This window comes from Lutra lutra, chromosome 11, assembly GCF_902655055.1.
Source record: "Lutra lutra chromosome 11, mLutLut1.2, whole genome shotgun sequence".
Taxonomy (NCBI): domain Eukaryota; kingdom Metazoa; phylum Chordata; class Mammalia; order Carnivora; family Mustelidae; genus Lutra; species Lutra lutra.
This window is the reverse complement of record NC_062288.1, coordinates 57,572,364-57,599,072: the sequence shown is the minus strand read 5'-3', so window position 1 is coordinate 57,599,072 and position 26,709 is coordinate 57,572,364. Positions and strand designations below refer to the sequence as shown.

General features: G+C 39.1%; 2 protein-coding genes and 1 long non-coding RNA gene across 6 annotated transcripts in view; 2 read left to right on the top strand and 1 right to left on the bottom strand.

The window, feature by feature from the left end:
- Nucleotides 1–12,327, top strand: part of C11H7orf31 (chromosome 11 C7orf31 homolog) — a 36,945-nt gene extending 24,618 nt beyond the window's left edge. Inside the window, exons 6-10 of the mRNA XM_047695067.1 lie at nucleotides 805–986; nucleotides 3,430–3,518; nucleotides 7,740–7,914; nucleotides 8,236–8,327; nucleotides 11,266–12,327. Coding sequence (XP_047551023.1) covers nucleotides 805–986; nucleotides 3,430–3,518; nucleotides 7,740–7,914; nucleotides 8,236–8,327; nucleotides 11,266–12,087 — 1,360 coding nt within the window. The 3' untranslated portion in view covers nucleotides 12,088–12,327. The remainder of the gene's footprint in view (nucleotides 1–804; nucleotides 987–3,429; nucleotides 3,519–7,739; nucleotides 7,915–8,235; nucleotides 8,328–11,265) is intronic.
- LOC125080892 (uncharacterized) overlaps nucleotides 1–21,017 on the bottom strand; it is a 51,635-nt gene extending 30,618 nt beyond the window's left edge. For both annotated transcript variants that reach the window (XR_007121528.1, XR_007121529.1), the window contains exon 1: nucleotides 20,813–21,017. This is a non-coding gene — a long non-coding RNA (uncharacterized LOC125080892). The remainder of the gene's footprint in view (nucleotides 1–20,812) is intronic.
- Nucleotides 21,018–21,082: 65 nt separating this feature from the next.
- LOC125080891 (cytochrome c) lies at nucleotides 21,083–23,666 on the top strand. 3 transcript variants are annotated; one of them, XM_047695071.1, is made up of 3 exons: nucleotides 21,083–21,236; nucleotides 22,341–22,517; nucleotides 22,641–23,666. In XM_047695071.1, exons 2-3 carry the CDS (start codon nucleotides 22,349–22,351, stop codon nucleotides 22,787–22,789), a joined length of 318 nt encoding a protein of 105 aa, XP_047551027.1. In that variant the 5' UTR covers nucleotides 21,083–21,236; nucleotides 22,341–22,348; the 3' UTR covers nucleotides 22,790–23,666. The 3 variants fall into 3 exon arrangements, with proteins under 3 accessions (XP_047551027.1, XP_047551026.1, XP_047551028.1); XM_047695070.1 differs by having other exon boundaries at nucleotides 21,112–21,268; XM_047695072.1 differs by having other exon boundaries at nucleotides 21,211–21,343.
- The last annotated feature ends 3,043 nt before the right edge of the window (nucleotides 23,667–26,709 follow it).

Here is a 26,709-nt window from a genome sequence, read left to right as displayed (position 1 = left end):
TAACTTCTTGTGGTATCTAGGAGAGACCAGGAACTTGTTAAGAATCTTATATTGCTAGGTATTTCAGAGAGCCCACCAAGATGCCAAGGCTGCTGAATTCAGTACAGATTTGCATCAGTGAGCCGAGGAAGCAGTAAGGGCCCAGATCTGGGCCAGCTCTCACAATTTTTTTAACGCTCTGCTAGTTCTTTTAAGAACTCTGCTAGTTTTTCAAATCATAGGAAAATTATATCCCTGTGGGTTTTTTAACTTGTTTTTTTTTTTTCCATCAGCACACTAGCAATTTTCGGCTTTTTGATTTCTAAACAGTACTGCATGCATAAACAGGCAGGATAGTTTGTTGATTGACTGCTTAAAAGAAACAGATGGCCTAGATTGAAAGTTCAATGCAAAATGATTAGAGATCACTCTGCACACTGAATGCCCAAAATGATCCCATAAAATAAAGTACTGGAATCCTCTTAAAACAAGCGGCAGGAATTGAAAAGCAACTGGAAATACTTCCTATAGCATTCTAAAAACTACAAATTTCATGTATCTTCTGCAATAGTCGTGAGAGTTAAACACCAATAAATAATTCAGTATGATTTACTTTAAAAATTAATTTGTCTAGCAAAATTAAGAAAATCTCATGTTTAGTGGAATATACTCCACCAGAAAGCTAACTCCATGAGTCCAGGGACTTTGGCTCACTGTCATATCCCCAGGGATTAGAACAGTACCTGCCAGAAGAATCCCAATAAATACTTGATGATTAATTTTTTTCAATTGCACTTCTGTTTTGTTTGCTCAACTAAATCTCAGAGAAATCTGTTCCTCATATCCGATTGAACACCCATACCACACACACATCTCCCGCGGTGCCATGTTCCCGACGTTTACATCACCTAAGGATCTCTACACAGGCATTAAGGCCCGAAGCCAACAGCCATTTCCTCCCACTGTGCCAACGAAGGCTTATGGTACAACGATTTTGAAAACAAGAGGTAAATGTGATTTGATATCAGAACAGTATTGAGTCTTCTCATATTTGAATTGTATTCAATAATAAAATTAACTAAGTAGGGCAAAGGACTCAAGTCACAAAAGTGTGACCCACCAGTAGATTATGAAAGTTGTTCTTAACAGTGGCTGCACTTTAGAATTATATGGACCCTACCACAGACCAAGTACATCAGATTCTCTGCAGGTGCTCTTAACTTTTCTTCTTTATACAGAGCTTTCCATGGTAGAATCAGAAACCAAACATTGTAGCATTGTTTTTATTCTACCTCTATTTTCTATTTTCATTTCCTTTCTGCTCTCTCTCATGGTTTACCTTTTCAAGATTTCACCCTAGTTCAGGTGATCAGCACAAGGATGATATCTGGATCAGATCATCAGGGTCTAGACATGAGTATAGCAGTTGTGATGAAACTGAAAGGCTGTCACTGAAATAACACTTGGAAGGAAATGGGAACAGTTTGTTTAGGTCCTTTTAACACCTTGGGGCATCTTCTTCAGATCCAAACCTTGGGTCTTTCCAGATGTGTATTAGGATAGTAAGCCCATATACTAGTCATCAAGATTCCCCTACACTAGACACCTTAACACAAAGGAAAAAAACCTATGGAGAAAGACTGAACATACTAGAGAAGAGGTAATTGAAGGTAACAGAAAAGGTGCATGGTTGGCAGAGAAAGACATTTGTTGAATAAATTTAGGCTTTGAGGAAGGGAAGACCCAAGACCTGTCCTATAATGCAGTTCCTCTGTACATAAATATTGAGGTCCAAATGTTTACCATCATCAATACCGGCGTCAGTACCTCATTAGGACATAGTAACATTTTGAGAGACATAATAGTGGAGTGTTTAAGAGCTATGGAGTCAGACTACATGGATAGAATTCTAGCTCTGCCATGTACCATGGACCATAGCAAAGTTCCTCTTGGAGGACTTTAAAAAGATGAGTATAAAAAAAAATGAGTATATTGTATGACCTTATAAATGACCTTTCCAAAAACTACTATTGCATTAGGTTTCCTACTCTTTTTTTTTACACTTACTTTAACTTTTCTCTAATAGAAATCAATAGTATATGGGTTAAGAGTGCAGACCCTAGTACCACATTGCCTGAGTTTGAATTTTCAACTTACTAGCTGTGTGATCTTGGGCAAGCTGCTTATATTCTTTGTGCCTCAGTTTCATTTGTTAAAGTGGAAATAACAATACATTCCTCATGCTAATGTGATGATAGATATAAAACACTTAGTACAGCACTGGTACATGGTAAATGTTCACTAAATGCCAACCTTCACTCTTACTACCCCTGAGGATGGATGTTAGAGCATTCTTTAATGTGGAACTTATTACAGGATCAGTGGAGGCCATGCTGTGTTTCATAAAGTTTATCAAACCACCACTAATACCTAAGAAGCTAGAGTCTTTAAAATGTTCTCTTGCAATAACTTTTTGGTAAGCAAGTACTAATTCTATGTCTTGATATTTGGTAAAGAGAAAGCCCAAATCATGTGGTATAGAAATGTATTTGCCAAGCCTTCAGAGACCAGAAAGAGGATCCAGGAAAATTTTAACTTACTGGGTATTTACCCTAAAGATTCAAATTTAGTGATCCAAAGGGGCACGTGCCCCCGAACACTTATAGCAACAATGTCCACAATAGCCAAACTATGGAAAGAACCTAGATGTCCATCAACAGATGAATGGATAAAGAAGATGTGGTAGATGTGCACAATGGAATACTATGCAGCCATCACAAGAGATGAAATCTTGCCATTTGCAATGACATGGATGGAGCCAGAGGGTATTATGCTAAGCAAAATAAGTCAATCAGAGAAAGGCAATTACCATATGATCTCCCTGATATGAGGAATTTGAGAGGCAACGTTGGGGGTTTGGGGCGTCGGGAAGGAAAAAATGAAACAAGATGGGATCAAGAGGGAGACAAACCATAAGACTCTTAATCTCAGGAAACAAACTGAGGGTTGCTGGGTGGTGGGGGGTAGGGATAGGGTGGCTGGATTATGGACATTGGGGAGGGTATGTGCTATGGTGAGTGTTGTAAATTGTGTAAGCCTGATGATTCACAGACCTGTACCCCTGGGTCTAATAATACATTATATGTTAATTTTTAAAAAAGTTAACAACTTACCTGGGAATCCCTTTCATTAATCAGAGAGGTGCAGTACAGGGCTCTCTTGTGCTGCTGGCCACACCTCAGGTTAGAGGCTCAGTCTCACTGTGTGTGGCCCGTGTGCTGCTCATTAAGAGGAGGAAGAATTCAAACAAAGCTATAACAGTAGCTAAAACGTGCACCTGCATTGTTCTCTACCCCATCATCTCATTTCTATTTATTGCACCCCAAAACCCCATTCACAGAAAACTTTCTTGTATATTCAGGGTAACTGTGTTCTTCCTGAAAATTTCAGGTAATCCTTACAGATATGAAATGCTTGATCTTCCAATGGATTCAAAGAAGAAAGGCTTGACTTGGCCAGGCCAGGGTGTATACTATGATGTAAGTACCTTTTAAAATGTGTGTTTAAAACAAAGTAAAAAATGTTTTTACTGTATACATTTATAAAAACCCAAAAGATGGATTCTTTTATTTTCTATCTGGTTAAAAAACTTGAGATTTTGACCATGAAACACATTCTTTATTTTCTTAGCTGATTTCATATACTTTGGGCAGTTATGTATTATTTCCATGATTACAAAAAAAGGTTCCCCACTCAAAGAAGGTGGAAGGGCTGCGTTTCACTCACTGTGTACTCCCCAACTCTATTCTTATAATTCACAGTATATTAAGTAACTCCAAATATACAGAGTAAATGAAAATTTTTCAGGAAGATTTACAATTTATTGTTCCAAGCACTATATTTGTGTAGAATCAAAAATAAAACAATGGCCACTGTGCATTGAGAAATTGCTACACACTAAGCACTTTGGATACAGTATATCACTTAGCCCTTACATGAACTCCAAAACTTAGTGTCATCATTCCCATTTCTGTGGCTCAGAGAGTTTGTGGATATCTTATAATCATAGAACTCAAGCTTGTCAGACTCCAGTCTCTGCTCTTAACCTCTGTACCAGGACTCCATGTAGATAGAAAGAAAAAATTTTAAATCATGAAAGAAAAGATCTACACATTTGAAAATTACAAGAGCTGACCAATTAGTTTGTGAGAGGCAGTGCCAAGCATTCTCCATATATCATCCTCTTGCATCTAAGAATCCATGAAGTGGGCAATAATTATACAAGGCTAGAAACATTTGAATTTTATTTGAGGCGATGACTGTGGCAGGCTGGAGTGTCCCTACAGTGTCACACGGTCACCTCTGAAGGAAGCAATTTCGTGTCTGTTCTTTGTAAAGTTGTACATCAAGAAAAATCCTTAAAGAATCATCTATCTCACTGGACCTCTTTCATTCTTCCATGCAAACTGTATATCAAAGCAACCTAGAAATAGAAGTTATTCTTGAGACTATTCTGTCATTACACGTTATAGCCCAAGTCTCCAGCTCTGTGGCTCAGTTCTTTCTCTCAATCTCCCTCCCTTCGTCCTGCTCAGGAAAATGCTGCTGTCCCCATATCTTGCCCACTTGACTAGCTCCACTTTACTTAAGTGTAAATCCCAAGGCTTTAACTGAGCTCCAAAGACCCTTCAGAGTCTGGCCTTCCTTACTTCCTACAGCCTGGCTCAGCTCCCGGTCCCTGAACAGGTGGATGGCCATGACCCACTCCTGGAGTGCTCTCCTTTCAGGGCCCCTTGGCCTATCTCAGACTTGCTCATTCCTCAGGGCTCAGCGCAACTCTAATTGTTTCTGCTGCACATCAAAAAGTGAACCAAATCAGCAGACCTGTGTTCTAGTTATTCCTATTTCTGCCATTTGTTCTCTTGGTGATATAAGAAATACTGTTTCTCTTCTCTGAGCTTTCACTAGTAAAATGTACCTATATGATTTCAGTAAAATCTGTCCCATAAACTTCACAGGATATGAGGATATGAACGATATAAAAGCACTTTGAAAAATAGAAAGTGCTATAATTTATAAGCATTATTACTCCAATAGAAGTGATTTCTCCTTTCTGACTTTCTATAACACTTATTTTTTAATTAAATATTTTATTTATTTATTCGACAGAGATCACAAGTAGGCAGAGAGGCAGGCAGAAGGTGGGTGGGGAGGAAGCAGGCTCCCTGCTGAGCAGAGAGCCTGATGCGGGGCTCGATTCTAGGACCCTGGGATCATGACCTGAGCCCAAGGCAGAGGCTCACCCACCGAGCCACCCAGGCACCCCTCTGTTACAATTATAGTAACCAGTAATTTTTCACATGTATTTTATATTTTAACTAAGTTACAAGCTCTTTAAAAATGGAATATTTTATAGGGCTCTCTGCTCAGCAGAGAGCCTGCTTCCCCTCTCTCTCTCTGCCTGCCTCTCTGCCTATTTGTGATCTCTCTCTCTCTCTCAAATAAATAAAATCTTTTAAAAAATGGAATATTTTATAATATGTATATTTCCCATAGCACTTTGTATGTAAATATTTTTGACTGATTTATCTGACTCTTCTTCCAATGATTAATCTTTTCTTAATCTATTCTAATCTCGTCAACTTCTCAATTATTTTTCTGGTTTATCCCTAATTCTAATCAAGTTTTGCACTTTGCTGGACGAAAAAAATAAAAATAAAATTAATACTGAGCTTGATGGGAGTATCTCATGACTCATTTTTCCCCCTTTAGGATAATACCTATACTTGTCCTCCCCTGCCTTTCACCGCTTCACTGGGGGAAGTGGTCAACTTTATCTGCAATGTTCTATTTTTGTTAAAGGAGAATATTTTTATAGTATTTACCTTTCCTATTGCTCGAGCAGTGGTTCTCAACCTTGGCTGCACATTAGAATCACCTGAGGTGCTTTTAGAAATCCCAATTCTCAGGCTGTACTCTACTCACATCATAACTGATGACATAATTATAATCATCATTCTCTGAGGGTGGGAGGGAGGGGTAAGGACATGAGTAACTTAAGTCGTTCCAAAATATATCTCCTGGCTATAGAACAGAAAACCCCAGAAGCCATATTTTAGTGTTTCTATCCAAGCCAATAAGGCAACATGTGTAACGTTTGGTAAAGAGTATACATTTTAAAGTGGTGCAGCTCCTGGCTCTAAAATTTATCAGTTGTATGGCCTGAATAATACATTTAACCCTTTACTACCTCAGTTTCCTCATAGATAAAATAGCAATTGTAATGCACTCTACCTCGTAGGGTTGTCTTGAGAATCAAATGCATGTAAGAGCACTCAGCACTATTAGTAGACAGAAAGCTTAGGGTTAAATGTTGCCTTCTGCTCCAGACTCAGCTCAGAGCCCAACACAGGGGCTCAAGCTCATGACCCTGAGATCATGACCTGAGCCAAAATTAAGAGTCAGACACTTAACCAACTGAGCCACCCAGTTGCCCCTTGTAATGATCTTTTCAGTAAGATGAGATATAATAACCACAGAGGTCAAGTGCCATAAACCTCTCTAACCAACAAACCGTTTTCAAAGCCTAACTGAGCCTGCTATCCAATTCTCTTTAACTGTAAATATTTGGAAAGACCTTTGGCTTCACTTGGAAAGAGCATCCACTCCTATCACCCCTACAGAAGATTGTGGTTTCCTGCTTGAACCACCTGCTATTTTTCTAATCTGAAGTGCCCATTCCCCTCCTGCTCCCAGCCCTACTTCCCTGTTCAGCTGGAATCAATCTCTTCCTCCTCTGAATTTACAAATAATTCTTACTTTTTTTTTTTTAACAAATACTTCTTTCTTAACCTCTTTTATAACAAAGAGTTACTTTTCATCTTATAGTCATTTATGTCCATGCCTTATCTCCCCTCTAGTCAATATTCCTGGATGACTTGTTTCTGATCCATCCTTGTTCCCTGCAACTATCTTGCCCATATAGGTACTCAGTAAATATTTATTGAGTGTCATCAATCTGAGAAAAAGTGAATTTCTAAAGAGCCAAAAAGACTACGATGAAACTCACTCATTCATTTACTTTTATACCTCTTTTTGAAAATACAAAATAAAATCCATAGTAAACAGTCATGTCAACAGAATAAAAATTTTTATTTGAATTTGAGTGACTTAAACTTCATCAGAAATCAATAAAATGGGGCACTGGATGGCTCAGTTGGTTAAGCATCAGACTCTTGATTTAGGCTCAGGTCGAATGAGCAGTGTCGAGCTCTGCCCTGGGCGTGGAGTCTGCTTAAGATTCTCTCAACTCATCCCTGCCTCCCATTCTCTTAAAAAAAAAAAAAAAATAATAATAATATATCAAATGGTGCCATTTCAGGCAAGGAAAGAGAAGTGGGAGGCACACAACTTTGGCTGTATTTAGCCAAAGGAGTACCTCAGAGCCTTTATATCTCTAACAAAATGCTACTGGAGGTAGAGTATTCCCAGGGACATTTCTCCAATGTACATTATCAGACAGAGTCCCTGCTAAAGCAAAAAAAGTTTCAGAAAAGACCTCACCATTCCTTTGATAAAATATTGTATTTAACTCTAAATATGGTTAAGTTGAAGAATGTTAGTAATTAATGAAGGAAAAAAAAACAGTATCTGATTTCAGCTTGGAATTTCCTTTACCCTCCTTCCTGCTGACATGGTCAATCAGCCCTTATTCTACTAGATAACATTAATGACGATAAACTCTTATGTTCATGTTCTAGTTTCCTAAATGCGTTGAGAAAAACAAGCCTATATTCTACCCAAAACCTCCTAAAACCTTCGCTCCTAACACTTCTTTAAATTCGTGGGACCCTATTAGCTCTCTAAAAGAAGCCAACATACAAAGAAATCTTGAGAGATCCCATTGGATCACTTCGTACACTCATGATTTTACAGGTATGGGTTTACTTTAATCCAAGTAAAAAGAACAAAATTAGAATATTTGAGAAATGCTGTTATATCTTATATAGCTTATATCTTCTTATATCTATATAGCTTATATCTTGTAGTGTTTTTCCCTGTTTCTTAATCTAAGTACTAAAAGAAGTTAGGGTGGGTGGTAAGCTTCTCTTAGTGAGAAACTGGGAGGTAAAATTCATTTTTAATTTATTTAATTATATTACAAAGAGAAATGGGTAAGTTTTTCTATAAAAGGTCATTTAAGTGTCATCCTTCGTTTACTCTAACAATGTAATAAGATGTGATGTTTCCATTAAGGTCTGGGGCCCATGAACCCCCTTGAACTGGATGATTACCATGAAAAGGAGGTAGCAGAGTTAACGGGACAGATAGGATTTGACCCAGAGCCTGTAAGTAATTGCAGTCAACTCTCAGTTATTTAGGGTGAAAGTATCCAGGTATTAGGCTCCTACCACTTTTTCTTTGCTTCATGAGCCGTGGTGACCAAGTTAGTAAAGGGATAATTTAACTCATCTTAGAAGTTAATTCTGAATTGAGTTGAACCAGTTTGAATACCCTTCCTTATCGACTATTTCAAAAACAGGCAAGGTTTCTTTTCCTATTCACAGTGCTGGTGTTTTATGTTTTCTTAAACAGATTTTCTACTATACTATTCTTCTAAATTTTACAAAGGAGTCGGTTTACAAATGCTTACCCATTAATGCGATTCTTAATAAATTCCATGCATCTTTATATATTTGTGTATCTTGTACAGTATCACTGCTTTTGAAGAGACAGGGCCTCTTCCTAATAATCACAATAATTGAGTTTGCTGAATTAAAATTGAAAGCAATAAATTCTCTGCCAATATTAATACAGATTTTTTAATCAGTTATGTGAAATGACCTGAAAGAAATGATCAAGCCCTTAGTAACAGAAATTATCATCTGTTGATTTACTTGTATACATGAAATATAATGATGTAATAGTATACACATATATTGTTTTATTTAGGGCCTAGATTTTATCCTACAAAACTACAAAGTTTTTAAGACAAAATTAGTATTTTCAAAGATATAAACTGTGGAAAGACCCATAAAAGGTAATTATAAGATATTTCAGTATGAACTCTTTTTAGACTGAACTCATTTATTTTACATTAGCTTCAGTTATTTCCCAAGGTGATAAAACCGAAACACCTGAAGTAGTTACACAGACTGTGCTTTATCATTCACTGAAAGGTTTTTTCCTTTATGTTTCACTTGCAGCAAATATTCTCTAATACTAGAAAACACTATACATACACTGACATTGTCAAGCATGTTTAGCAGCTGTCCAGATTTCCACAGATTTGACCCTATAGGAAAGCAGCTTTATCAGGTTTACAAAAAAATACATATATAATTATACAAAGGATCGTTGTCGAGTATATTATATGCAAAATTATTCTGCAATAAATCATCAACTAAATTTTTATTAATAACAAGATAAAATATGCCTAAAATAGTTAGTTTAAAAGTAAGTTTTAGGGGCGCCTGGGTGGCTCAGTGGGTTAAGCCGCTGCCTTTGGCTCAGGTCATGATCTCAGGGTCCTGGGATCGAGTCCCGCATCGGGCTCTCTGCTCAGCAGGGAGCCTGCTTCCCTTCCTCTCTCTCTGCCTGCCTCTCTGCCTACTTGTGATCTCTCTCTGTCAAATAAATAAATAAAATCTTTAAAAAAAAAAAAAAGTAAGTTTTAGTGAGTCTTGCTGGTTTCTAAAAGACAAATAACGGACTGTGGGAAGGCATGTTGTAGTGGTACAAAGTATTGAAATATTTTGTTGTAGTAGAATGAAATACAGATACTTAAAACTGCTTTTTGCATAAAAGGACACTGTAAAGTAGGATATGATACAACTTAGACTTTTTCCTTATCAAAATTTAACACAGTATTTCAAAGAGCTGGGGTTTCTTTTTTTCTTCATAGTATCTACTCAAACCTGATTGCCTAAAGGTTGTAACAGATCTGTTAATAACAGATGGAAATTACTCCAACTCCAAGCAAATTAGGATCCAAGAAGACACTCCTAAATCCATTTTGTTTTCTAAATCCAAAATACAATTTGTTACCATTCTCGTTTGTATTATCTCTGCTATCAATTCCATCCTGACCATCCATCTATTCTTTTTTAATTTTTCTTCAATATACTGTCATTAAAATTTTCAAACATATGGAAAGTTGAAGTAATTTTGCAGTTAACATTGATCTACACACCATCTAGATTCTACCATTAGCATTTTACTATACTTCTTTTATCACATAATCTATCCATCTTTCTATCCCTCCAACCATCCATCAATACACTTTATTATGTTTTACACATTTCAGAGTAAATTGCAGACAACAGGATACTTCAGCCTTAAATATTCAGCATGCATATCATTAAACAGAGCTCAATTTGTTGCAGTTTTTTTTTAAGGCAAATACACATTCAATGAAATTGCACAAATTTTAAGTACACATTCAATGAGTTTTGACAAATGCACATATTTTTGTAACCCAACCACTTAGGATATAATGAACATTACCATCATTCCAGGAAGTTTCCACATGCCCCTTCTTCATCAACTCCTCCCTCTTCCTCCTGTCCCCTCACCACTGACATCTATGAATAACCTTTTAAATACCCACACTACTTTTGCAGTTACCAGACATACTTCACAATATTTGTAAAACATCTCAAAAAGCACAGACATGCCAAGCTCCCCACAGATGAGTGTTTCTCTAAGCACAGCACATCACTGGCCTCAGCATTCACCCAAGATGCTTGTTAAAAAAGCAGATTCCTGAGCCCTACTGCAGAACCTCTGAATCACAATCTCAGAGGATCAAGCTTAGTAATCTCATTTTTCTCCCAGCTCCAAAGCTGGTTCTGATTCAACCAAGGTTTAAGAACGCCTAGGCTGGCCAAATAAAGAAAGCTTTCACTGAGATTTAAATAACTGCACATAACTGTTACCATCATCTGTTCAGGATGGCAGAAGTCTTGCTCCTGAGATCCCTTCAATATCTCTGAAAGTTTGAAAGCAAAGACTTCCTACATAGAGGAGTTTTTCTATAGCCAAGTAAAAATATCTATCCCCTTTCCATATTAGTAGAAGAGAAAAACATGTGTTTATTATGCCATAAATGTCAATGTCTATAAATAAATAAGCAAACAAACATTGCAACATTACAATATGCACTCCTACACCCACCCCGTGTTTACTCAGTGAAAATGGGTACGAATTTGACCTGCCACTTGTAGTGATAAACTTACAATGCCAGATTTATTAACTGATTTCCTCCTTTTTATCCTACCACTACAGCAAGAAAAATTCCATCCTGTTTTAAAACCTCCAAGGCCCTTGGAAGGACGAATTGCTCGACTGATTCAGAACCGACGTCCTCTGGAGGCTACTGTCCAGCAAAAACCACCTTCCTGTCCAGATTGTACCCCTAGAGTTTTGTGTACTTTTCATACCTTTATACCCAGTTCTACAGAAATGATGGCACTTCGTGATAACACACTGGCGGGAGCCACCCATAAAAAACAGGAAATTGAAGACAAGATTAAGCAAGAACAACACCTGCTATCTGCCTATGCATCCCCACCTAGTTACCCAACAAAAGATCTGGCTAACATTTGTGACATAAAAACATTTCCAAAAATCACTGATACTAAAAAGATAGAAGATTTGTACTGGAGACAGCTGACATTAAAACCCCAACATATATCTTATTGTAACCCAAACCATTATATTCCATATGAGCGGTTTAAATCTGTCATACGTGACCAGTGTAGTATGTGTCAAAACTCTGTTAGCCTTAATAAGCCTAGTATTTTAGAAAGTAAACCAGACTTGGAAGCTTTTGATTTAGAACATTTTTTAAGTAAGCGAGAAGAACAGTTGTCCTTAGACATAGAAAATGATGAGGAAACAAGACCTATTCTGGGTTGGATTCCTAGAGCTGGAGTGGCCAAGCCTCAGACCGACCTGCTGGAGCTTAAGAACAATTTTTCAAAAACTGGTGCACAAAAACGTTTCCATAAATCAATTCTACAAGACCATAAAGATCTCAGGGATAAAGAGCATTCAGGGATGAAACACCAATTCTATGGCCATAATTCCTATTATTTCTACAATTGAGATACTCATCCCTTCCTTTGAAACCCAGCTTCTTGCAAGGAAAGTAAAACTGTAACAGTTCTTCATGTTGTTGGATTCTGTTTTCTAGAAGAGCCATAATGATCTTGCTAATGAAGTTTATGTTTTCAGGAACTTAAGTTAGGATCTGGTCAGAGGAACCCAGAAAAGGAGATGTTCTTACTTCTTGAAAAGTTTAACAATTTCAATAAAATATTAGAACCAGAAAAATTTTAAGTCTTTAATCTCATTTTCAAATTATACTCCAAGGAAATTTTCCAAAATCTTGAAAAACAATGTGTATGACAAAGTTTACCTCACTGTTTTACAAAAATGAGTATTTGAAATTTCTATGCCCAGTAACTGACAGATGTCTATACAACTATAGTACTTTAATAAATGTGAACCCTGTACCCTTCTGTAAATATTTGTACAAAATAACACCAAATACAAAAGACAAAACTCAAATGCCCAGTTAATTGTAGACAGCTCTATAAATTACATTAACTTAAGTTAAATATATGGGCCCTGTTTTTTTTTTTAATGTAAACATGTGGACAAAATAAGTTGGTAGAAAAAATGAAACTGAAAACGCTTTGCATGCACACATTCAAAGGTAGATGTTTCTTTTCCTTTAGCTCCCTGACAGAGAAACATAATTATTTCTTTTATGCAGGGAAAAAAATTGATTTTATTATGAAAATCTAACAATGGCTTTAATTAGTAACTGGTAAGTTCTAATTGTGGCAAGAAAGGATGGTGTCTTCGTCTGTTTGGGCTGCTAAAACAAAATTCCATAAACTAGGCGTCTTACCAACAACACTTACTTCTCACAGTTCTAGAGGGTGGGAAGTCCAAGGTCATAGCACTGGCAGATTTGGTGTCTGCTTCCTCACTGATGGCCATCTTCTCCCTGTAACCTCACAAGGTGGAAGGGGCAAGGGATTTCTCCAGGGCCTCTTTTTTAAGGGCACTAACCCTATTCATGAGGGATCCACCTTCATGAAATAATCACCTCCCAAAGGTCCTACCTCCTAATAAACTTTAGGAGTTAGGATTTTAACATATGAATTTTAGGAGGACATAAACATATACATCATAGCAGATGGCTTGATAGCATTACTCTAAAGCCATATATTTTTGGAAGGGGTCTACCAAGAGTTTGGCTAACCCTCAAATGCAAGTCAACTCATTTAATTTGCCAACAGGCATATTTTAGACATAGTTTATCAAGAAAAGTTCATAAGGAATTTCTAAGGAGTGTTTTGTTGAGATTTCATTTATTTTGTATGTTTCCTGACCATATCACTTAATTACACCTCCTTTAAAACTATTCTGGGCCAAAATTATGGAATTTTTTTTTTCAATCTCAGTTTTAGAGCACTTGTTATATTAGGTATTATGAGATGCAAAAAGTTACGAGATAAAAATAATATTGGAGAAAACTGAGGGCAACAAAACTATCACATTACTAATCACAGAATTCTCCACAGACTTTAATATGAAATATATCTGGGAATGTGAAGGGAAGGGAGGGATATACACATTTCTCAAATTAATTTGATCTTTTTATCATACAGGTTATTATCAGACTACAATTCTGAAAAACTCTGGAAGATGGGACTCTGCAGTATAGGAATTGGGGGTTTTAATTGCACATTTTCCCCTGGATTGCAGGCACACAGAACTGCATTAGAACTATGGGCATTTACTCTACCCACCACTATGTGGGTATGTGTGAAGAGAGAAGGCTGTGTCACTCCTGCATAGAGGTGGGTAGAGTGAATGCCCATAGTCCTAACTCCTCAATACTCCTAAGAGGATGTCAGACCTACTCCTAACTCTCTGGTTGTTAAGGCCTCTCTAGGTGACAGCGAATACCTATCCTCCAAGTATGCTCATCATAAGCTCAACTTTGATAAATATTTATGGAGACTTCCAGATTAAGATATATTAAATCCATGCATCTATTCTTACTTACTCTAAAAAGCATACTAAAACTATGGCAAATTATTTTGCTTTTTACTGTATTTTTTTGTTTTATCCTACACAAAAAAGTATAAACCAGCCTGGTCAGTATGGGGAATAGAGCCAAGACATTAGGAACATTCTGGAAAGGAGATAAAGATAGATCCTAACTCGCTGAAGACACTAAGAACTATGAACTGGGATTGGGGAAAACAGCCTGATTTACACAGGCTCAAAAGGTTTAGGAAAGGTTTAGGAAATCAGTACTACTCCCAACCCTTTAGGAGAGGTCAAGTCCAGTGTTACAGTGCCTCCTGCTGATAAACCCAACCAGAAGCCAGAGTAAGGAGGTGCATGTGATGTAGTCCTTAGATTCCAGTGTACTAAGGCAAAAAATGGTGGAAAATGGATGTAGACACATAAGAAGAAAATAACCAGCACAACGTTCTTGTAAATACCAACTCCTCAGTGCTGACAGGTACAGCCTCCTTCCACACCAGGCTACCAGAAAACTGACATACATCAACTCTCCAGGACAGAAAGAATTCACAGCTGAGGTTGAACAAGGCTACACACTGCCCTCTTATTCTCTTATTTTAGTTCTCATATTAAAAATGTCCTTTTCACGCTCTACTTCGTGCCACGTTTTTCACACTTTTGTATTTTTTGTTGGTAATTTTGCTGTTTAAGACGGTCCCCAAGTTTTCAGTGCTGAAGTGCTGTCTAATATCCCTAAGTGCAAGAAGTCTGGGATGGGCCTTACAGAGAAAATGTTTGTTAGATGTGCTCCATTCAGACATAAATTCTTAGACTTGACACCAAAAACGTGATACATAAAAGAAAGAACTGATGAAGGAGACTTCATCAAAACTTAGAAATTTTGCTGTATGAAAGAGCCTGTTAAGAGGATGAAAAGCTATGCTACAAATTGGGAGAAAATATTTTGTACGCCACATATCTAACAAAGGACAAACATCCAGAATACAAGATTAAGAACAAAGCTTGCTATCTACCTATGCATCTCCACCTTGTTACCCAACAAAAGATCAAACATTTATGACATAAAAACATTTCCAAAAATCACAGATACTAAAAAGAAGGTTTGTACTGGAGAGAGCTGACATTAAAACCCCAACATAGAATACCTCACTGAAACCCAAACCATTACATTCCCTACAAGTGGTTTAAATCTGTCATACATGACCAGTGTACTATGTTTTTTTCGGATTTATATGCTATAGTTGTTATGTATACATATATTTTTAAATATTAATGTATACTTTCTACTATATTAAAACGGTCTGACAATAAAAAGGCTGCTTAAGGAATATTGCTATGTTAAACTTTACTTAGAGGATGTTAAATCTTTAGAATTAAGGTTTCCCCCAGGGGAAGCCTCCATAGCTCAGGGGTTAGAGCACTTATCTTATAGAATTAAGGTTTCCCCCAGAAAAAGATTAATGGAAACATCAATTGCTTTTCAGACTTGAAAGCTGCTGTCTCAAAAAGTAGTTTACACAAACACTAAGTTAAAAAAAAAAAAAAAACACTTTAGAACACAATGAATGCTTTTATTTTGGTATGCATCTATATCTCAGCATTTAGTGGTCCTGAACAGAAAAGTGGAAAGATGCAGCAATTTGCCAGGAAGTCAAGCCCACCAATTTCAGGGATCTGCTGTGCAAACTGAGTTCGTTCGTTCGTTCTTTCTTTCTTTCCTTCTTTCTTTTTTAAGATTTCATTTATTTATTTGACAGACAGAGATCACAAGTAGGCAGAGAGACTTGGATTCTCCAGTCCCATTTGACACCTCAGATAGTTGTATCTCTGTTCAACAGTTCGACTGCAAACACAGCCAGAACCAAAACTCAGCTAAGCTGCTTCTACAGGAACTGTAAGATAATGTTTGCTTATCATACTATATGCAGTTTAATTCAATGATCATAATTTTTATTTCTATAAGTTAGCTTTGGCTTTTTTAAAAATCTGCCTGGTTGGGGTGTCTGGGTGACTCAATGGGTGAAGGGTCTGCCTTCTGCTCGGGTCATGATCCCAGGGTTCTGGGATGGAGCCCCGCATCAAGCTCTCTGCTCAGGGGAGCCTACTTCTCCCTCTCCCTACTGCTCCTCCTGCTTGTACTCTTTCTCTGTCAAATAAAATTCTTAAAAAAAAAAAAAAAACCCTGCCTGGTTGTTTTTGATAGTCTCTTGTTCATTGCAAACGCTTCTGTTTTCTACTTTGTCTAAATGTTTTAAATATCATTTCATATTATACATTCAAAAGGTAAATAAAAATTATTTTCTTTGTTTATAAAGGAAAATGACACCATTTCTTTGTTTCCCCCTTCTAAGTTTTTCCTGTGAAAATCAAAATGGCCGAAGTCCTCACTCTAGCCTTTAAGAATGTAAGACTCTGAGAGGTCTGGGCTTGATCCCTTGCGGTATGTAAACACCTAGGAAGAGAGAGCTTCTTCACCTTTAGGACCTTAACGTAGGTAAAACTACTTGTTCTTTCAGAAAATAAATTTTATTATTCTTTTGGATGAGGATAACTAATTAAACAAATGGCCAATTCCTGAGTGAACTTAGGGTGAAAGACTGAAAAAAAAACAAAAACAGGGGCACCTGGGTGGCTCAGTGGGTTAAGCCTCTGCCTTCGGCTCAGGTCATGATCTCAGGTTCCTGAGATCGAGCCCCGCATCGGGCTCTCTGCTTGGCGGAGAGCCTGCTTCCCTCTCTCTCTCTCTGCCTGCCTCTCTGCCTACTTGTGATCTGTCAAATAAATAAATAAAATCTTTAAAAAAAAACAAAACAAAACAAAAAAAAAAACTTAACCAAGAAGGATCTGGCCACAAACTGTGATGACAAGTCCTCCTACAGAAAACTGGTTACCATTAATCCAAGTAACAAGGAGCAATTGTGCTGCCAAAAGCAAATATTCTACGATTGATCCTAAAGCCTCATGTTTGTTACATGCTAGCTAAAAACAGCACAGCATAAAGGCATTATAATTAATTTAGCTGTATAAATTGTGAGATTTTATTCTGATTGGGTAGTTTCTTGTGGGCTACCTATATACAACCACTTCATTGTGCTTACTCAATAATGAACAAGTTTATTTTTGTAATATAGTGAAGTGAGGAAACATCTCTTTCTTGGTTATATTTTTACTTCTGCAATGATATCTAAGAATTCCAACTCCTACCGCCCTTTGTGGGTGTAATTTTGCTCTTTGTTGTTTTTCATAATGATCTTATGCTTGGCATTTCTTAAGCATAAGAACCCAGGCTCTCAGGATTCCCACTGAGAATGGGAATCCTGAGAGCCTGGGTTAAAATACTCCTTTGCAGACTTATGTTTGCTTCTGCCAGACACCAGAACACACTGCTCATCCAGAACTACTCTGTTAATTTTTCAGCTAGAGATTTCCCAGACCATGTGGGTATAGTAAAATCAAACCCTAAAACTGCATGAGGGCTGACCTGCAGTTATGAATTCTCAGGGAATACTTTTTCCTTCCACCCAGTACCTAATGATGTGGAAAACAAAGACAGAAGAAAAATTATTAAATTTCCTTACTACCTACAGCCTATTGACAAGTCCTTGAAACAGGCAGAGTGACAGTCCTCTAGGGACTCAACTGCCTCCATATTAATACTTTGCTAAGGGCAAAAGACATCCTAGTCCGACCCTCCCCATCCTGTAAATCTACTTAACATATAAAAAATCCTTTAGAAATTTCCTTTATCTCTGGGCGCCTGGGTGGCTCAGGTCAAGGTCCCAGGGTCCTGGGATCAAGACTTGCATCACATCATCACATCTGGCTCTCTGCTCAGCAGGAAGCCAGCTTCTTCCTCTCCCTCTCCCACTCCCTGTGCTTGTGTTCCCTCTCATGGGGTCTCTCTCTCTGTCAAAGAAATAAAATCTTAGAAAGAAAGAAAGAAAGAAAGAAAGAAAGAAAGAAAGAAAGAAAGAAAGAAAGAAAGAAAAAAGAAATGAAATGAAATTTACTTATTCTCTAACCCCCCCCCCAAGAGGCATGTTGGCAAGCACCCCTGCCCCAAGCATAGGCCCACTGATATACATCTGAAGGGCCTTATGACTAAGGTTTTATTAACAGTAATAAATGACCTTTCCCAACAATAGCTAGCCCCCTCAAGGTTCTGGAAACCTTGCTTCCAAATTCCTTAGAGACTTATGCTATTCCCTAAACCCCTCCCAACTTTACAGTATATAATAGACCACTCTTCCTGCCCACAGGTTCTGCCCCCGTGCTTTACTAAAACCACCTTTTTGCACCAAAGACGTCTCAAGAATTCTTTGTTGGCCATTGGCTTCGAACCCAAAAAACGTTAGTTCTTTCTTACATCATCTAGGGCCAAGCCAAACAAGACTAACCTGGTTCTTCCCTTTGCTGGTTAACAGACTATTATTTATCCTCTGGATTCAAGTGTTTCAGCATTATGCTGGGGTCTCAGCCAAGCCTACCTCCTCACCCCCTTACTCTTACCTTTTATGAGGTTTACTTTCATTCTGCTGAGCTGCTGTTAAAGCCTAAAGTTCTTTTACTTCAGCAAAAATCCCCAGGATGGCCCTAAAGTCAGCTTAAACTTGCCATGTTCATTTTCAGTTCTTGTTCCCCACATCACCCCTGCCTCCAATCTGATTTCTCTTACTTTCATGTGACTTTGTTAAATGTTTTGATCTGGGGGAAGGGTATCTTATTAGATCTTTTTCATCAGAGGGTCTTTAAAAATATGACATCCAGTATGTTGGTGGAAGGAAATATCAAAGACATCTGTTTTATGATAGCTATACTCCTTACCAACCACTATCAAACGTATCAGATAAGATAGAGGTAGGTGGAAAAGACATGACATAGAATAAAAAATAGAATATTATTGTTCTCAACTAATTCTCTCAGGTATCTTGAGTAAACTGTAAGTACTATCTGTCTCTTCCAACTTGAATACACAGATATTATAAAACATAATTTATGGTATCTGCTTTAGTAAAGGAATGTGCCAATTATTTACTTTTGCTATTTTCTCTTTCCTCATCTTCCCATTACTCTCAATAACAAGACTCTATCCACAATGTTCTTAATTAAAAGTATTAAGAACTTCTGTTTTCTATTCTCCCCTTCATGGGAATAAATTTTAAATGATGTCAATCAATTCACTTGATCAAGTGACTTAATATTACATCTACATGATCTGCAGTATCAGCACAATGATACTCCCCATGAGTCAACTCCTCTATGAAAAAAGACTAGTAACTTCTGATATAACTAACACAACAGATTTTGATAGAACTATACCTATTTAAAGACCACGTATTTCTCAGAGGGAAATGGGTGAGAATACCAGTACTTGGTTTCCAAAGTACAGGCTAAATTTTCAAGGTGTTGCTAAGCTTGGTCTTTTAAATACATGGTTAGTCAAATAAGCCTACTTCAGCAGTACACCTAAATGCTCACTATCTTGGTCGCTTCCAAAAGCCACAGAAGGTCTTGAGTAAGTGTGATTTCTGCTGTTTCACAGCCCGCTTTTGTAGCAGTAGTGTGTGCAATTATAGAGGAGGGAACTGGAAGTCAGGACACAGAAAACAAAAAGAAGAATCCAGTTATATAGAGAGATGGGTGGTCTGGAGCAGATATAATAGTACCCGTAATCTGGAAAGGTTGCAAGGCAATCTAATATCTATTGCTTAAATTGGGCGCAGGAGAAAGACTACTAGAATGTAAGCTCCACCAGAGAAAGAGTCCTCAATGATTTACTCCAGGTACATAATATATATTCAGTAAACATCTGACTGAATGCAGGCAGTGCTAGAATGTAAGAGGAAAAATTCATCACGACTTGGGGTCTGAATCAAAGGGACAAATGAGTCAAGAAGAAACTTGCCAGTGGAACTGACCATGTCTGGAAGGGAAGCTAGTTCTGGAGGAAAAGTGTAACTGGAAGCTGTAGTATCAAACCTGCATTTTTCATATGACACCACCGCACTCTCTTACTTGAACATCATTTAAAGATTTTTTTTTAAAGATTTTTTTTTTTAATTTATTTGAGAGAGAGACAGTGAGAGAGACCATGAGCGAGGAGAAGGTCAGAGAGAGAAGCAGACTCCCCATGGAGCCGGGAGCCCGATGCGGGACTCGATCCCGGGACTCCCAGGATCATGACCTGAGCCGAAGGCAGTCGTCCAACCAACTGAGCCACCCAGGCGTCCCCTTGAACATCATTTAACCTAGGCTGGATGAGAGGCAAATCCTCTCTAGATTTCCAACTATTCTCTAATCACATAAAAATGTTTCTTCCTAATGTTGCCTACACATCCTCCTTGTTCCGTACAGCAACGCGAGGAAGAGACGGGTGTCGGCACAAAAAAAAGCCGGCAGGTGTGGGGCCAGATCAACAGTCCAGTTTCTGCCGCAGCTGCAGAACCTTCCCCATTCCACAATCTTGGGGCGTCCATCAAGGGGAGAATTGCAACATGACTTCAAGTATCAGAATGAAGGCGAAACAAGAACATGTCAGGAGCTCTAGTCCAACTCTTACAATTCTTAGTTCCAGGCTCCCCCTTTTGGGTGCGGTTGGCACCATTCGTGGAAACACGATAGAAAATGGGTAAAGGTCGTCAGCTGATGGCACGGTAGCCGGAAGACCTCTAAGTGCGCCTGAGTTAAGGCGTTCCCCTCGGGGCAGGCAAAACGCCTCCCCTTTAAAGCACATTACGTCAGCGAGCACAAGGGCAGTTACCTTCGCAGGATAACACTCTCGATCCAGCACGCAACTCCGCTCCACCCTCCCCTTGGGTACACGCATGCACACACCGGCAGAACGGTGATGTCAGCCCTTCCGGCACCACCCCGTTGTCGTACATCCAATGGCCTGTCGTAACTGCCGGCAAGAGAGCAGAAGGGCACCCGCGCGGCACACCCTACCTTGCTAGCCGGCATACGCGCGGGTCGTTGACGTAGGCCCTGGAGACTGGAGCCAATGAGGCGCGGTGACGTCACCACGCACCAGGCGGCGCAGCCGCACGTCTTGCCGCGAGGGGACGGAGAGAGCTCGGTTGCACCAACACCGGTACTTAGGTGCAGACCGGCGTGTCCTTGGGTTTAGAGAACGGGACGTCCGACTTGCGAGCGTACTCCTTCGTTTCGCGCGCGGCGAAAGAGTGGTGAGCGCGCGGCGCGGAGGCCGTAGCGGGCGGTAAGCCGAGCGCGGGGGCGCGCGACTGCGTTGAAGGTGCGCGGGCAGGCTGAGGCCAGCGCCCGGGTTTTGCGGGTGAGGCCCACGTGAGGCCGGCAGGCCGGGGAGTGACGACGATCCCCGCCTGTGGTCAGCCAGCACCCGAGGGGTTACGGCTTGAGATGGGGCGGAACCCCAACTACGTGGGTATATGGACTCGATCAGGGTCCTGAAAGCCTGGAGGAGACTTGGGTACAATACGACTCAGACCCAGGCCCTCGTAGTCCGGGCTGAGGGGCTGTGGAAGTGACAAGACTAACCGAGATGAGGGCGGGAATGTGAGGGACGCGTGTAGTGCCTCACATTCTCCTTCACAGGGAGCAAAAACTGTTGCTTCTCCGAAAAGAGGTCATTTTTCTTCTGGGTCACCTGTCGCTTTTCCCCTCAACCTGCCTAGGCATCTCGGGAAGGTAGGTTTCATCAGTCTCCTTGAAACCGGCCTTATTGGGTGACCTCGTGGTTGCCTCCTTGGATCCCAGAGCTGGAGGATGGGGGTCCCCGGGAGACCTCGCAGCCCGCCACTGCCCTCCCACCTACACAGTAAGGCAGTTAATAGTGACCTGAGCAGCCTGAATCAAGCACGACTTACGTTTTTTAAATGTATTCTAACTTAATCAGCGAAGTGGCTTCGATTTGTAGTATGAATAATTAGACTTATTTAAAGGTTGAAATTTTTGAGGTTTTGGCTTAATGTTATCATGGTTTTCAGCTTACTCAGATTTGTGACATTTTGTGACCTTGACCTCAACTTTTGAAACCATTTTGAACTTGGCTCCCACTTTACTTACTTGGTGTTTAATTCCGTCATTAACACTCATGGATGTGTATTTAAGGAAGTTCTCCTTCCAGCTAGTGGTTTCTGTATTACAGAGTCTGTTGCAAGTGTACTGAGTAAAACGAGATTCAGAGATTTCATCCTGGTACTTACATCCTAGATTGGCAGTCAATGGTAATTGTCAGTAGAGAAACCACTGATTGCTTTCTGTTGGATTTTTACGTGGAGGGAAAAGGTAATAAATTGTTTCATTTTTAGATTTAAAAATGGGTGATGTTGAGAAGGGCAAGAAGATTTTTGTTCAGAAGTGTGCCCAGTGCCATACCGTGGAAAAGGGAGGCAAGCACAAGACTGGGCCAAATCTGCATGGTTTATTTGGCCGAAAGACAGGTCAGGCTCCTGGATTTTCTTACACCGATGCCAACAAGAATAAAGGTAAGAAGCTGGGGGCAGGGGACAGTTTGTAAATAACAGAAGCACAAATTGCGTGAATATAATCAATGGTGAGTCCTTTATCAGGAGTGTAAAATATTTAACAATACATCCCTCCTTGTTTAGGCATCACCTGGGGAGAGGAGACACTGATGGAGTATTTGGAGAATCCCAAGAAGTACATCCCTGGGACAAAAATGATCTTCGCTGGCATTAAGAAGACAGGGGAAAGAGCAGACTTGATAGCTTATCTCAAAAAAGCTACTAAGGAGTAATAGTTGGCCATTGCCTTATTTATTGCAAAACAAAAATGTTTCATGACTTTTTTTATGTGTTCAATTGATCTCATACACCAGAATTCAGATCATGAATGGCTGATAGAATATTTCTTTTGGACAGTCCTGATTTAAATAAGGTTGGCTTGTGGTTAAATGAATATGATCAGCTTTTTGAACTTTGATAGTAATTCTGGTTCAGCAAGTGCTGTCAGTTTTCCCCTTTTAAAAATATGATCGGAATTGATTAGTAATGTTCAGCTTTTCACAGAGGTGGTAAATGCCATCTTTAAACTTATAGGAGATTGGTTTTATATTTAGATTTATATAACTGGTTATATTAATATATTTAAATACTGAGGAAATCCCTTCACTGTCTCAGAACCAGCAAGACTGAGCTGTGTTTCAGGTTGTGTTCATTAGCCTATTAAAGGCAAGGGTTGAAGATAAGCTGGCAGTGTCCACTTTTTTTTTTTCTTAACTATCCAATTTAATTAAAATTTCTTGCATCTAAAATGTTGCCTTTTGCTTAATGAAAGGCATTTTAGTGTGGTTTATGTATAATATTAAATAAAGAGTATTTAACACTTCTCATTTGATAGATCTAAGGTCAGCTGCTTTTAAAATTCAGTGTGAGAGGATATAGAAGCATACATGGATTGTGAATTATCCACTAAATCAGACTAAGTTATAATTCAGGATTGTTTTCTAAACAGCTATTCAGAGACACAACTGTGGAAATACCACATATGTATGATTGGTAATGGTCCTTTTGCTAACTTGTTAGAAGAGTTAAAATAGAGGAGATATATCATCAGCACAAATTTGTAAATTATGTGATAAGGCTCAAGATAATTAAAAACAAAATCACAAATCATTTTTCTAATGTGCCTGATTTAATTAATGACTGATGCCAAGATTTTGAGCAAAACAGTTCCAAGTACTTGTGGAGCAGTATTTCTAGTTATAGTACTTGTATTTTCTTAGTCCCCTAGGACACCCTGAACTAGAACAACACTTCAGTAATTCATCTTTATAGAGTTTCCTCAGCCAGAATGAGCACTGGAGTGTTTATACCAAATGTGGATAGACTAACATGCTTCTAGTCGTGGTTTGGGGGCATATAACTATAATTTGTGTACCAAGTTATTGCATACATAGTCCATGCCATAAGATTGAGAATAGGCCCTAGACGTTTTTTTGTTTTTGTTTTTGTTTTTTGTTTGTTTTGACACAGAGAGAGATCACAAGTAGGCAGAAAGGCAGGCAGAGAGAGGAGAAAGCAGGCTCACTGCAGAGCATAGAGCCCGATGCGGGGCTCGATCCCAGGACCCTGAGATCGTGACCTGAGCCCAAGGCAGAGGCTTTAACCCACTGAGCCACCCAGGTGCCCCGGCCCTAGAAGTTTTAATGGAGGTGGTGAAATTCTCAGTGAAGGAAGTCTGGTGGTGATGAAGGCCCTCTCTGGGACAAAGAGACTGGGAAGAGGCTTTGTCAATTGTTTCAGAGGTGATGGAGGTGATATTAAGGCCTGACAAAGCAATCTGTAACTTGTGAATCTTATTTTTAATCATCAGAGAAATGTAAGTAAGCAAAGAAGTCCAGAAACATGCAGAAACAATATGGGAAAGCAAAAGAAAACCTGCTATAATTCAGAGGAAGAACCTTTGTAACAGAGAACTTGTTAACCGTAGAAGTTAGTGGTATTCAGAAACAGTACAGAAATTTAGCTTATAAGAATTCTAGATCATTATGGGACTACATGAAGGCCTGGAGTTGATATACTTCTGTGCCTTCTACATCAACTAAAGCCTGTGTTGGCAGAGATAATTACTAAGTACCTGCTGTGTTCTAGGACAGTTGTACTCATTAAGTGCCCCTGGTGATTTATATATAACATTTGGTGATCCTATAGTTAATTTAGAGGTGAGATTCCCATCTGTGAGGTATATATGTTGTCCTAGAAATAAAGACAGAGATTCCTGGGTGGCTCAGTTGGTTAAGCATCTGCCTTAAGCTCAAGTCATGATCCCAAGGTCTTGGGATCCAGCCACTGCTCGGCTGGGAGCCTGCTTCTTCATCTCCCTTTGTCCCTCCCCTTCTCTGTGTGCTCCTGTGCATGAGCTCTCTGACAAAATCTTAAGAATTTTAAAAAGCACTGTCTAATCCGTGTCTTCATGCCTATTGCTCCATTATAGGTGGCTTGCTGCTACCACAAGTGAGTCGGGTTTTTAAGGAGTGTCTCTCTCCCAAGTGCCACCTACACTGAATTTTGCCTAGAACAGCACTGTCTGATAGAAATTTCTGTGATGATGGATTGTACTTGGGCTGTCCAATACAGTAGCCACTAGTCACATTTGGTGATTAAGCCCTTGAATTATTGCTAAATTTACATAGCCATACATGGCTATATTATAAGATTGCTGTTGAGCATTGACATCTGTGAAAGCACTTAACTGGTGAGCACTGGAATACTTTTCATTTTATAACCATGTCAAATTTCTTGAAAGTCACAGTGAAAAATTAACCTCTTCCAAGGTTAACAGTGATTGAATTGTCATAGCTAATGTTTTGTATTCTAAATTAGCTCTGATGATTTCTAGAACTTTTGATACCCTTGACTGCTTTTTTTTTTTTTTTTTTTTTTTTAGATTTTATTTATTTTCGAGAAAGAGATAGTGGGAGAGGGAGAAGCAGGCTTCCTGCAGAGCCGGGAGCCCCATGTGGGGCTCAATCCCAGGACTCTAGAATCATGACCTGAGCCAAAGGCAGATGCTTAACAACTGAGCCACCCAGGACCCCAGTGACTCCTCTTCTTTTAATCTCCCTTGGTCTAAGTAGCTTCACACTCCATATGGCATAAAACACAGGCATCATAGAATCTTTACATGTAGCTATAATCTGTTGCTAAGCCAAATACATTTTTTCACATTTTGGCCAAATTCTACCCCTATAACTCAGATCACTTTATAAAGTTCATTGATTTCTCAGCTTATCTTCATTACCTCATAAGGTGTATGGACAAGTATCATTCCTATTTTATATCTAAACAGGCTCAGAGAGGTTGTTGCTGTCAAAGGTCACACAGGCATTACCTTGGAGTAGTATTGCATGAACAAACGTTGCCTTTTTACACTATCTTCTAAAACTCCATATCCATATAAACCGGGTCATCTATTAGCCTCTTGACAGAACTCAAACTTCCCTTTTCTTACTGAAGACTGCTTTCTCCAGGGGTGCGTGGGTGGCTCAAGTCCGTTGAGCTGCTGCCCTCAGTTTAGGTCACAATCCCTGAGTCCTGGGATTGAGTCCCACTTGGGGCTCCTTGCTCTGCAGGGAGTTTGCTTCTCCTGACCCACTGCCCTCTCATGCTTAGTCACTCTCACTCTTTCTCTGTCTCAAAATCTTAAAGAAAAAAATAAAAACTGTTCTCCAAGCCTCAACCTCTGCAGCCTCGCAGGTGGGGCCAGCTTGTCCTCTCACACTGTCCGCAGCAGAGGCCATTGTGGTTTTGGCATCTTCCAGATACTACTCCTCCTCTTACGGGCAGAACTACCAGTGTGAGATTCATGGTATCTTTGTGTCGACCCTTTGCTGTTTTCTGTACTTCTGAAACTTCACTACGTTTAACTGAGAATTTACGTACTCTGTTCCTACTCTTTAAAAAAAATTACACTGGTAATAACTGCATAAAAATGAATGAATAACCTGTCCTTAGTGCCACTATAACCTCAACATTTTTTACTTGAATTCAGTACTGCTTTCTCTTGGTTGCAACTTAAACTTGTCATTGCTCCAGAGCTACTCCACTTCTAAAATTTGAAATCCCATTATACAGCCTCATACTACTGCGTGTCTCTTGTAATCTCTATTCCATTTGCTTGAATTCCTCAAAATCCCAGTCCCTGATCATTCCCTTG